The sequence below is a fragment of the Chiloscyllium punctatum genome, chromosome 10, assembly GCF_047496795.1.
Source record: "Chiloscyllium punctatum isolate Juve2018m chromosome 10, sChiPun1.3, whole genome shotgun sequence".
Classification (NCBI taxonomy): Eukaryota; Metazoa; Chordata; class Chondrichthyes; order Orectolobiformes; family Hemiscylliidae; genus Chiloscyllium; species Chiloscyllium punctatum.
In genome coordinates this window covers 22,091,014-22,103,660 of record NC_092748.1, presented here as the reverse complement: position 1 = coordinate 22,103,660, position 12,647 = coordinate 22,091,014, and the positions used below count along the sequence as shown (strand labels likewise).

The window sequence follows — 12,647 nt, the reverse complement described above, 5'->3', positions numbered from 1 at the left end:
ACACATTTCTGGGACTGGTGGGATTTGAATCTGGAACTTTTGCCCCAATGTTAGGGACACTACTATTGTGCCACTTGAGCCCTTCCAATATCTTTCTAAAATTATTTTAGTCTGCTTGTTTTGATCTATCCTTGTATGAATCATCACTGTCAAGCAGGAATGGAGGAAGCTGCATTTTTTATAAAATGCACTGGAATTGGGGAAAAAAGAGAATAATTTCCTCGTTTCACAGGCTGTTCGGTCACTGAAGGAAACAATGGATGACTGCTGGGACCAGGATGCAGAGGCTCGGCTCACAGCTCAGTGTGCAGAAGAGAGAATGGCAGAGCTAATGGTTATGTGGGATCGAAACAAGTCTGTGAGTCCAACCGTCAATCCTATGTCACAGTTTACAACAACAGCTATGCAGAACGAACGGTAAGTAACCAAACATCAAGGGAAAAGCATGTTTATCAAAGCTGGATTTCTTTCAGTCCATTTTGGCTACTGCTTTTGGACCTGAGCACATTATTTCTATCGCCATTTTCTTACTTTTTGTTTGGTATTCAGATTGTTCTGCCTCCTCCCTTTATTGTTGCACCATATTTTTCTACTCTGCGGTACCCGTTCACTGCAGAACACACCTCCAGTTCATCACTACTCCTCTACCTTTCTTTATCCCTCTTGCTATTCCATATTTTGGGTAAGCTTGCAGCTATTTTCCATACCTCTCTTAGAACAGTACAACATAGTATAGACCCTTCAGCCTTCGATGTTGTGCTGACCTTTCATCCTTTTATCAAACTAAGCTATATACCCTTCATTTTACAACCATCCATGTGCCTATCTAAGAGTCGCTTAAATGTCCCAATGTAACTGACTCTACTACCACTGCTGGCAGTGCATTCCACGCACCCACCAACCTCTGACATCTCCCCTAAACCTTCCTCCAATCACATTAAAATTATACCCCCACGTGATAGCCGTTTCCACCCTGGGAAAAAGTCTCTGGCTATCCACTCTATCTATGCCCTCACCACCTTGTACACCTCTATCAAGTCACCTCTCATCCTTCTTTGTTTCAATGAGAAAAGTCCTAGCTCCTTCAACCTTTCTTCATAAGACATGCCCTCCAGTCCAGGCAGCATCCTGGTAAATCTCCTCTGCACCCTCTCTAAAGCTTCCACATCCTTCCTATAATGAGACGACCAGAACTGAACCCAATATTCCAAGTGTTGTCTAACCAGGGCTTCATGGAGCTGCAGCATAACCACACAGCTCTTAAACTCAATCCTCCTGTTAATGAAAGCTAACACACATGCGTCTTCTTTACAACCCTATCAACTTGAGTGGCAACTTTGAGGGATGTATAGACGTGGACCCAAGATCCCTCTGTTCCTCCACAGTGCCAAGAATCCTTCCTTTAACCCTGTAATCTGCATTCAAATTTGACCTTCCAAGATGTATTACTTCACACTTTTCCAGGTTGAACTCCATCTGCCATTTCTCAGCCCAGCTCTGCATCCTATCAATGCCCCATTACAACCTACAGCAGCCCTCCACACTATTCACAACTCCACCAACCTTCGTGTCATTGGCAGACCTACTAATCCACCCTTTCACTTCCTCATCCAAGTCATTTATAAAAATCACAAAGAGCAGAGATCCCAGAACAGATCCCTGCAGAACACCACTGGTCACCAAGCTCCAGGCAGAATACTTTCCATTTACTAGTCCCTCTGTCTTCTATGGGCCATCCAATGCTGTATCCAGAAACCAAATTTCCCTGTATCCCGTGCCTCCTTACCTCTGAATGGGGAACCTTATCAAACGCCTTCCTAAAATCCATATACACCACATCCACTGCTGTACCTTCATCAGTGTGTTTTGTCACATCCTCAAGGCATTCAATAAGTCTTGTGAGGCATGACCTGCTGACTATCTCTAATCAAACTATGCTTTTCCAAATAATCATAATTCCTGTTTCTCAGAACCCTCTCCAATAATTTGCCCACAACTGATGTAAAACTGACTGGTCTGTAATTCCCACAGTTATCCCCATTCCCTTTCTTGAACAAGGGAATAACATCCAATCATCAGGTACTACTCCAGTGGACAGTGAGGACGCAAAGATCATCACCAAAGGTGCAGCAATCTTTTCCCTCACTTCAGATGTATCCCATCTGGCCCAGGGGACTTATCTATCCACATGTTTTTCAAAATTTCCAGCACATTCTCCTTCTTAACATAATCTCTGAGGGGCTGTTGTGATCCTTACTGTTGTCGTCCTACAAGCAACAGTCTCAATTTATGCATTCCTCCTCTTTTAGCCCCCTCTCCCTGCCCTTGTCAACTCCAAAAAGTACAAAATGTTCATGAACTTTTCTATTATTGTGACTGAGACAAATCATTTGGCTTTCCCTTCATCTATTTTCCCAGCCACTTTACACAACTCTTTCTTTGTGCTCTGTAATTACCCTTATTTAAATTGAGTACATCAGGTTGAGACCCCAGTTGCTCTCCTTAAAATAGAATTTAAAATTCTACTATGTTGTGATTACTACTTGCTAGAGGATCTTGAACTGTGAGATCTGTTAATAATCCTACCTGATAACATATTGCTAGATCTAGAATAGCCTATTTCCAGGAAGAGTCTGTAATGCTCTAAGATGCAATCCCTGATGCACTCTTTAAATTCACCTTTCATGTTATCCTTGCCATATGCTTTGTCCAGTTAATATAAAGATTAAAATCACCCATGGCAACTGTAGTGTTCTTCTTACGTACCTCCATTACTTGCCAATTTATATTTTGTTCTATAGTGAGGCAACTTTTTGAGGCCCCATAGACAATTCCCATCTATACTTCTTTCCCGTGTCATTTACTATTTACAACCAAACCGATTCCGCGTTATGTTCTATGGTCTGTTTTCCTCAGAACAGAGAAGTCTGAAGAGTGGTGTAATAAAGTGTACAAAATGCAATAAATAAGGGTACAGGGATCAGGGAATTCTTGTTTTCTCAAGTGGAGAGGTCAGTTACTGGGGGATACAGATTTGAGGTGATTGCTAGAAGAATTATAAGGGACATGAGGAGAAACCCTTTCCCCCAGAGGATGGCAGGGTATCTGAAATTCAATGCCCAGTTTAAGGGTTGAGACAGAAGCCATTAACTCATTGAAAAGGAACTTAGATCTGCACCTGAAGTACTGGAACCTGCAAGGCAAAAGACCAGGTTCAGGACAGAGATTCATGATTAATGGGTCTTTCATTAAACTTCATCTGCCAAGTTTTTATGTGGAAAAGTGTGAGGTCTTGCTGTTTGGTAGGAAGAATCAAAAGGTAAGATGATTAGGGTAAGATGATCATGTTCTTGCACATGAAACACAAACATTTGCATAGAGGTGCAAAATATAATTAGAAAGGCAAATGGAATTTTGATTTTTATTGTCACATAGTTGGTGTTTAAGAACAGGGAAGTCTAATTACTATTGAACACGGTGTTGGTGAGGCAGCACCTAGAACACTATGTGCAGTTTTCATCTCTGTCTTTAAGAAAGGATATATTGGCATTGCAGGCATTTTAAAGAAATTCATTTGGCTAAAACCTATGTTGAAAGAGTTTACTTAAAAAGAATAATTAAACAGATTTGGCCTTTATTCATTCAAGTTTAGAAGAATGAGGGATGATCTTACTTAAACATACAAGATTCTGAGGGGGCTTGATAGGATAGATGTTGAGAAGATGTTTTCACTCAAGGGGGATATCTGAATTTAGGGCAGATAGTTACAGAATAACTCCTTTAAAACTGAAGTGTGAAGGTATTTTTCTCCTAGAGTGTAGTGCTTTCTGGAATTCTCTACCGCAGAGAGTTGTGAAGGCTATATTTGAAAGTATTTAAAAAGGAGATGCATGAAATATCAGGGCATTGACAGCTATGCTGAGCTGTCATGAGAAAGGTGTTGAGGCCTGAGGCAGATTGACTATGAACTTGTTGAATGGTGTTGAGCCGACTTGAGGGGCCAAATGGACTATTCCTGCTCCTGTTTCTTATGTAACCCTAGCCTATCCAATCTTTGCTCATAGTTTCAATTTCAAGTCCTGGCAACGTTCTTGTAAATCTTTACTATCTGGTCTTTGGAGCAACTACCTCCTTCCTTTAAGGTGGTAACCAGAACTGTACACATAAACTTTCACCTGTGGCCTATTCTGTGTCTTGTAGCAATTCATCCCTGCTTGTATTCAACCTCTTGCCCATTAAAACGCATGTGTCTTCTTTACCACCTGAATGACCTGTCCTGTTGCCCTCAAAGACCTATGGGCATGTGTTCAGGAGTCTTTCATTTTGTGCGTTCTGAGAAGATTTGTAGCTCTGGTTGAGGTTCTGGATTTACCACCCTCTGAGAAAAAGAACAGGAAATGGCATCACCAATCCAAGGAACCTAAACATATAAATAGAAAGCAGGACATAACACCAGTGCTTCACCGGAGGCTCACTGATGATGTTACCTAGTATGGTGACAAAACGTCTGAAAACGAACCTTCCAACTCAGCGAGCAAACTTACATCCAGTCTTTCACTTCCTCAGCCCTCTCAGTATACTCTCATTTATTGCATATTCCCTTGTTTTGTTTGCCCTCACCAAATTTATAACTTTCCACTTTTCCAATTGAATTCCATTTGCCACTTTTCCACCCTCTCAACAAAACCATTAATATCATACTGCAGTCACAGCCATCCTCTTCAGTATCAACTACCTGTCCAATATTTGTATTGTCAACAAATTACTTCTCACATTTAAGTCTAAATCATCCTATATACCACAATCTGTAGGGAACCCAACACTGAAACCTGTGCAGCACGAGTGGACAACAATTTCCTTTTGCAAAAGCAAGTGTCAACCATTACCATCTGTTTCCTGTCACTGAGCTAATTTTGTGTCCAACTCAAAACCTTGCTGACCATCCCTGATTTAATGACTATCCAAGTAATCCCACTTCTCACGTCACTTTTAGTGATTTTCCCACTACTGATGCCAGACTGACTCGCTGTTATTATTTGAATTTTAAATAATAATGCAACATATGCAGACCTTCAGTCCTCTCATGTTTCACCTGTATCTCATGAGGATTGGAAAATATTCTCAATGTTTTATCCCTAGCTTTCTTTTAACAGGCAATTCATCTCTCCCTGGTCATTTATCCATTTTCAAGAGATTAATTCCCCAATACTTCTGTTCTCATTATCTAATATTTCACACTCCTCTTTAATTAGAATGTCTGCATCATCCCTCTCCTTTGTGAAGAGACAAAACACTCAGAAGAGGCCAAAGTGAGGACTGCAGATGCTGGAGATTAGAGTGGTGCTGGAAAAGCACAGCAGGTCAGGCAGCATCCGAGGAGCAGGAAAATCGATATTTCGGGCAGGAGCCCTTCATCAGGAATACTCACAAGAGCCCTGCCCTCACCTTCTGCATTGACCCTTAAGTTATCACATACACATCTGATTAGTTAGTCATCCTTTTAAAGCATCTTTGGATTTTTAAACATTTTATTTGACAGTATTTTGCCCACATCCTCTCTTTACTTTCATAAGGTCCTTTCTATCTTCACCTCTGTACTTTCTATATTCCTCTAAGCTTCCTAAAGTATTACTTATTTTGAGATTACTTATAAGCTCTATTTTCAGCTTTAAATATGTGCTCCTGGATAACAAGTAGGCTGTAGACTTTGACATGTATGACCTCTGCTAGTAAAATCTCCTTGAAAGTTCTTAAAGGTGTTAACACTTCCCAGATTCCTACTCATTTATTTTTTCCTGAGACTTCAAATTTAGATCTCTCCTGCTGGGTCTCCATATCTGAACTATCTCTAGACAAATCATAAACAATGTCCTCTGACCTGACTGTGATGTATTTTTTTTTTCTCCTTGGCCTCAGCACTAACACAATCATCCCCACTAATTTCTTTCAATACTTTTCCTCCATAGCTCAGCTCAGTGGGACTGTTCCTTAACTTGCTTCAACTCCTACTTATCTAGTAATGACCAGAACATCCACAGCATTGTATTGTTTTGCCCACACCTACATAGTCACCTCTGAAATCCTCTAAGGACCATCCTTAACCCCCTTCTTTTCCTTATCTATGTGCTATTGCTTAGTGATAACATTGCAAGATTTAAAGTCAGCTTTCATATACAAACAGCATGCAGCTCTAATTCATTGCTATTGTTTTGACCCCTCCAATGTCTCTGTGCTGTCAAACTGCTTATCTGGTATTCAGACTTGGAACATGCAAATCCTACAGTAGTTAGACAATGGTTTTGATCATTTTAGTGCTTTCAATTCCCAATATTAGTTCTTTAACATAACTATCAATATCATTGCCTGCCATCATTTCCCAGTTATTGTTTCAGGCTGAACCAGATTATTTGCAGTTTTGGCAACAATTTGATTCTGAAGTGGACATTTACAGGGTCCATACTTCTCAGGAGAAAGTCTGTCTACTTCCCCGCTCCCCAACATTGCTCATCTCCTGAATCTATTCAACTCTTCTGCTGCTGAAGCTTTCATTTAAGCCTCTGCTGTCTCTAAACTGAATGTTCTAATAGTGTCCTCTCCTCAATTGTCTCCTTGCACTAGTATCTCCCACTCTACCCCGTTTATCACCATGTCCTGGACAGCTCCCAGCATTCCCGTTATTCTTTTACCAGTATTGCTATTTGACATTTTGGTTTTCTTATTGCAGAAACCTTTCACACAGTCGGCGAGTGCCAAAGATGGGACCCTACCCCGATTATTCCTCTTCCTCATACATTGAAGATTCCCTTCACCATTCCGAAGGCATGGTAAAAAACATCTCCACAGACAACTCCACATCTGGAACCCCATCGACTGCCAGTGAGAAGAACCGTAACTCCATCAACTATGAAAGGCAGCAGGCTCAGGCTCGTATCCCTAGCCCGGAAACTAGTGTCACTAGTTTGTCAGCAACAACCACCACCACAAATACTGCAGGCCTCACTCCCAGCACTGCCATGTCCACCATATCAGAGACACAATACTCTGAGGACACTAACACACAAGCAGGAAATTTGCTGTCATCTCTGGGTCCCACCCCAGTGTGTCTGCAGCTGACTGAAGAAGACCTTGAGACCAACAAGCTAGATCCTAAGGAGGTGGACAAGAACCTCAAGGAGAGCTCAGATGAAAACTTGATGGAGCACTCCCTGAAGCAGTTTAGCGGGCCAGATCCTCTTAGCGGAAGCAACCCCAGTTTATTGTACCCTCTAATAAAGCTGGCAGCTGAAGTAACCGGGCACCAGGATTTCTCACAGCCAAGCACCAGTCAGGTCTGCTTGATCCCTGACATCCCAGCCACTCAAATGTACCCCCTACCCAAGCAACAGAACATCCCCAAGAGACCTACTAGCCTTCCTCTCAACACCAAAAATGTGTCGAAGGAATCGCGGCTGAAGTTTGGCGGTAAGCACAAGTCCAATCTCAAGCAGGTGGAGACTGGGGTGGCAAAAATGAATACCATAAATGCAGGTGAGCCCCAAGTAGTAACTGTCACAGCGAATGGCATCGCTGGAAGATGCCATGCAGGGAACCCTCATCCAGTGGTCAAGCAATATGTTAATGGCTCAGTGTCCAGTCCTCAGACGTCCAATTCATCAAGTCACCGGAGCCACGAGATCCTCCAGTCCCAGTTTAGTGGCGAGGACAGCAGAGTGAACATAAACTCCAGCCCAGATGAGCATGAGCCACTCCTGAGGAGGGAGCAACAGGCCACACGTGATGACATTATTGTCGAGCGGCTAATGGACAGGAGAGACCGACCACTTGATCAGGGGAGGACAAACTCCAACAATAATAACAGCAATCAGTGCACTGTGGCAGAGGGAGCACTGACCGACAGCCAGGATCACCAAATGGTACCAGTAGCACGGCGACAAGGGAGGAGAGCTGAGCGACCGAACTCGCTCGATCTTTCATCAGCCAATGTTTTGGACAGCTGTAGTATACAATGTAAGTAGTAGGGAATTCCTAGTTTACATGGAGTTAACTGCTGCCAGTCTGGGTAATTCTTGACTTACTCAAATTGGAGGGGCAGGACACATGGTGCTAATTGTTATCCTTTTCTAAAACTGAACACGCAAATACTCAATCTGGAAAGTAACAAACATGTCCATGACAAATATCCAGTTTTGAGATGGCTATTGATACTCAAAAGATTGTCATACATAGAGACATAGAATCAAACAGCACAGAAACAGCCCATTTAATCCAACTTATCTGCGCCAATTAAACACCCAATTTGACTTATTTGCTAGCATTTTGCCCATATCTCTCTAAACCCTTCCTATTCATATATGTATATATAAAGCCTTTTAAATGTTGTAATAGTACCTGCCTCCACCACGTTATCTGGCAATTTATTGCATCCACACACCATACTCTTTGTGAAGAAGTTACCCTTTGAGGGAGCATACCTCCTGCTCATGAGCCCAACCAAAAACTGACCAACTGAATGGATCTGAAACAACCTAAAAGTAAAGTATTATTTCAAAGCGCTCTGACATTCTGAATTCAGGCCCTTTGGAATAATACTTTGCTTTTAGGTCCATTCAGGCCCTCGCTCTCACACCTCCCACTCCTGTTCCCAAACACTTTGTGCTATTCTCAATGAGGCGGTATGACAATTCCCGAGCCTCAAAATGAGATCACTGAGATGATGTTTGGGAAGCATTGGTCTGTCTAGGGTTACTTGTGAAAGTGATCATGGAGCCAACAAAGGGTCAGTACCTTCAGGCAAGGTGTAGGAAAAACATGTATTTATTTGTATACAGTCTTTGTATATAATGTTGCATGCCTTTGTCACAGTTCATTTGCCATCTTTAGCTACACTTTTATCAAAGAAGTGAAAAAGCTACCCAGTCTCTTTATACTGGGTTCTTCTCACCTGGACCAGATACTTAGAAGACATCTCACATATTTCTATTTTTTTGATTCTGCCAGTGGTCCACGTGGTGTAACCAAGCAGCGACTTTCCAAAAATAGGCCCTTTAAAGCTGCCAGAAGTCACAATGTGCTCCAAATCCTAAACTGTCTGTAGACAATACCATGGAAAACTCATCAACTTTCAGCAAAACAGATAAAACAAAATGTTGATTATTTGAAAATAACATGAGAGGCTGTGGGTGATTGTGAGGCAAGTCAGTATAGTACAGTGATCATTACTGAAGTGACATAATGTTTTATTCTTTCCCCTGCCCAAACCCATCCAGGTGAGACGACGCAGGAGAATAAGCAAGCCTCCTCTGGAGACAAGATCAAAAAGCGAGTTAAAACTCCATATTCCCTAAAGAGATGGCGACCTTCTACGTGGGTCATTTCAACAGAACCCATTGATGGTGAGGTCAACAACAACAGTGGTGCAGTGGGGCGCTCAAAATCCAGCACCACCGTTTACCTAGTCGAGGGTGGCAGCGGGGTCACTGCCACAGCAACAGTTGGCAGAGAAACAGGAGTGAACTGCCTGTGAATCCTTGACTTTTACTTTATACTTAGTAATGAGAAAGAGAGAAGAAACAAATCTGAAGGGACAGCTATTCCACCCTTGACTCCCCACCTGACTGCCCTTTCCCCAATCAAGACTTGCTTTAGAGATCAGCTATGCAGCAGAAGCTTAGAATATCTAATATTTGAGAGCTTTTTTTTTGTTATTTTGCCTTTTGTCGCACTTTTTTTGAAAAGGAAACGTGTTAATCTTTAAGTGATGCCTATCCAGAGGCATGCACTGTGTCTTACGGGGGTTTCGATAAAATAAACAGCACACAACTTGGTCAATGCTCATTAGCAGTCAGCTGCCCCACTTGCTGTGAGCATATAAGTGGTTCCTCAAGGCATATTTAACTAATGCTGAACAATGTGGCAAACTTGTTTTCTTTTGTCTTTCCTTTGATGCCATTTCCACAGCTATTCTGATTCTGTCACTGGATTATGAAACATACAATACCCTTTTTTTAAAAAAAAATTGTTGGAATGTGCAATAGGCTTAGCTTAGTAATGCTTTTGAAAAAAGATAATTATTATTTAAAACTTGCGTCTCTGTATATCACTAAAGGTTGCTGGTAGTGCATGGGCTGGTGGTGATCTTGTTTCTCTTCGCTCTCCCTCCCCTAATCCCCATTTCTGCTGGAAACCTTTGCTGGTACAGCATGCGTGGTCCCCAGTGTGGAAAAATGGTGGCACATATCTCCCTTCCGTGTTTGTAAAATTCCCATTAGCCTTTCAGCCGTCAGGTATCTGACCCATCAGTACACGGCTAATAATAATGGGTCATGCACTTAAACTCAAAACAAGAACGTAAAATCCTGTACTAAAGTTGTGTTTGATAATGGTGCTACATCTCTTTTGAAGCTTTAGTGCTGGATACATTCCCTCAGCACCAATTTTATTTTGCGTCATCTTCTCATGCCTTATTGAGAGGGTTGATCTGGCAAACTGGGTGATGTGCTAAGTTAGATGGTAGTGTTTCTTCTCTGGTGCATGGGAACAAATCCAGTTCTGGATCTCCTCTTCTAATTGTCCCAAGAAGTCAGTCTCTTTCAATACAGTTCATAGTTGTCTTGGACTTACTGTACAAAATTGTCCCTAATTGACACTAAACTTAAAACCTCACAAAGGGCCATATTGTGACTGATGTGGAACCCAGGAAAAAGTCTCTGTTGTAGTAGGGGAATGTTGCAACTGTGTCATGCACTTAGAACAGAGAGGAGAGGAGAGTAGGTAAAGCATAGTCTATATCTAAGGCATACTGTACCTGCCTTGGAGCACTTGAAAGGTCAGTGTGTTTTTCCCATACCTTTGTGGACCTTATGAGCATTTAGTCCTGACAATGGGTGCCCGGAGTGGAAAACGTTCCTTTTGTACAGCACTCGGTCCTTGCCTTGAAAAGTTCACTGAGTTCATAAAAATTATTTTTTAAAAGATGGTGACATTCAGCTGACCTAATTCAAGATCAAAGTTTAAAGGGAACTTGCTGCTTTCAGTTCTGCTGAGCTACAGCCTACACTACACCCTTATACCTTTGGTTTTTACAAAAGAGAGGGAAGGGGGAAAGACTCTTGCCTTGCTATGAAATCTCTGTTTGAAGCTTGCTGTGCTGATTTAGTTGCTTGCTTTAAACCTTGATGCTGTGGCTTCTCCGAATCTAGTTTAGAATATCACTGACCATTTGGTTGTGTTGTGTCAGTGATGGACTGGAGCATGGAGAGGGAAGTTGATAAAATTGTGGGTTAGAGTGAAACACTAGTTTGCATTCATTTCAAAGTTGGTTTGACAGAATTGGGTTAGGATTGTATGGGCTGCAGAATAGCCTGCACATTTGGTTTGGTTCCAGTGGAGCCTGTTAGCTGGACGGATATCTCATTCCCTCAGTCAGATGGGGCTGAATATAAATTAAAAGTGAGTTAAAAATATTGCCCTGAATCATGCTTGGAATTGCAACTGCTATTATGAAGACTTGGAATACATTAACGGTACCAGTATGAAACTGTTGTGAATTAAAACACATACAGATGTCATTCTGTGATTACCTCACAGGAAGGAATTTGGTTTGTGCACTGCACCATTCAGACCCTGCAGGGCCAGATTTAATCTTCCAGTTTGAGTTTAGCTCTCTGATCTCAGATGATGCAGCAGTTTGACTGCTGGGATTGAATTCCCCTCTCAACTAGTATCCCTTAATACCGGGCTTAACTCATTGTTAATGGACTTCATGGAGAAGTAGTACTTGCTGATTTGCTATGCAAAGAATATTCCCTAGATTGCAACACCAAATGTTAGGAGAGGTTGGGGGGGTGGGGGGTAAACAAGGGAGAAGGACTAAACCCTAATACAAGTATTTATATTGTGTATAGTCATGCCAAGCACTCCTTGAATTTCTTCCATTCACATTCTCTGTGTCATGCGGGCTAGTAGCAGGGTGAGTCAAAAGAGGGGAATGTGCCATTGGTTCAGTGGGTCGGAGTTGTTACTGGCTTGGATTATTACCCATGATGAAACATAGCAGTGGCCCATGTCAAAGGGCTTTTTCTTAACTGATGTCTTTGGGTGATGGGCCTTTCAGGCGGGATTGACAAATTGATAACCTGCCCCAAGAGTGTCAAGCCAGATATTCCAAACTATCTGCCGTGCAACTTTACCGATTGTATGTTGACTGCAGTTAGAATCCCCAAAGAAGCCTTTTAATGTTATGAATCCTGGAAGTCTGAAATCTGAATAGAAAACACTAGATCTGTTGCCAGTCAAGGGAAAAGACAGAAGAATGTTTTGAATTTTGACCCTTTTGCAGTGACAAGAGGGTCTCTTGTCACTACTAACAGACTGCTGTGCAAAGTTAAAAATCACACAACACCAGGTTATAGTCCAACAGGTTTACGTGGAAGCACACTAGCTTTCAGAGCGTCGCTCCTTCATTAGGCGCTATCACCTGATGAAGGAGCGACGCTCTGAAAGCTAGTGTGCTTCCAATTAAACCTGTTGGACTATAACCTGGTGTTGTGTGATTTTTAACTTTGTACACCCCAGTCCAACACCGGCATCTCCAATTCAAGACTGCTGTGCAGTTATCTTTCTGCAGAATATGCTGGTTCGTTCAGGTT

General features: G+C 42.0%; 1 protein-coding gene across 1 annotated transcript in view; it reads left to right on the top strand.

The window, feature by feature from the left end:
• Window positions 1-12,428, top strand: part of bmpr2b (bone morphogenetic protein receptor, type II b (serine/threonine kinase)) — a 312,441-nt gene extending 300,013 nt beyond the window's left edge. The window contains exons 11-13 of the mRNA XM_072578670.1: window positions 233-417; window positions 6,725-8,007; window positions 9,267-12,428. Coding sequence (XP_072434771.1) covers window positions 233-417; window positions 6,725-8,007; window positions 9,267-9,523 — 1,725 coding nt within the window. The 3' untranslated portion in view covers window positions 9,524-12,428. The remainder of the gene's footprint in view (window positions 1-232; window positions 418-6,724; window positions 8,008-9,266) is intronic.
• The last annotated feature ends 219 nt before the right edge of the window (window positions 12,429-12,647 follow it).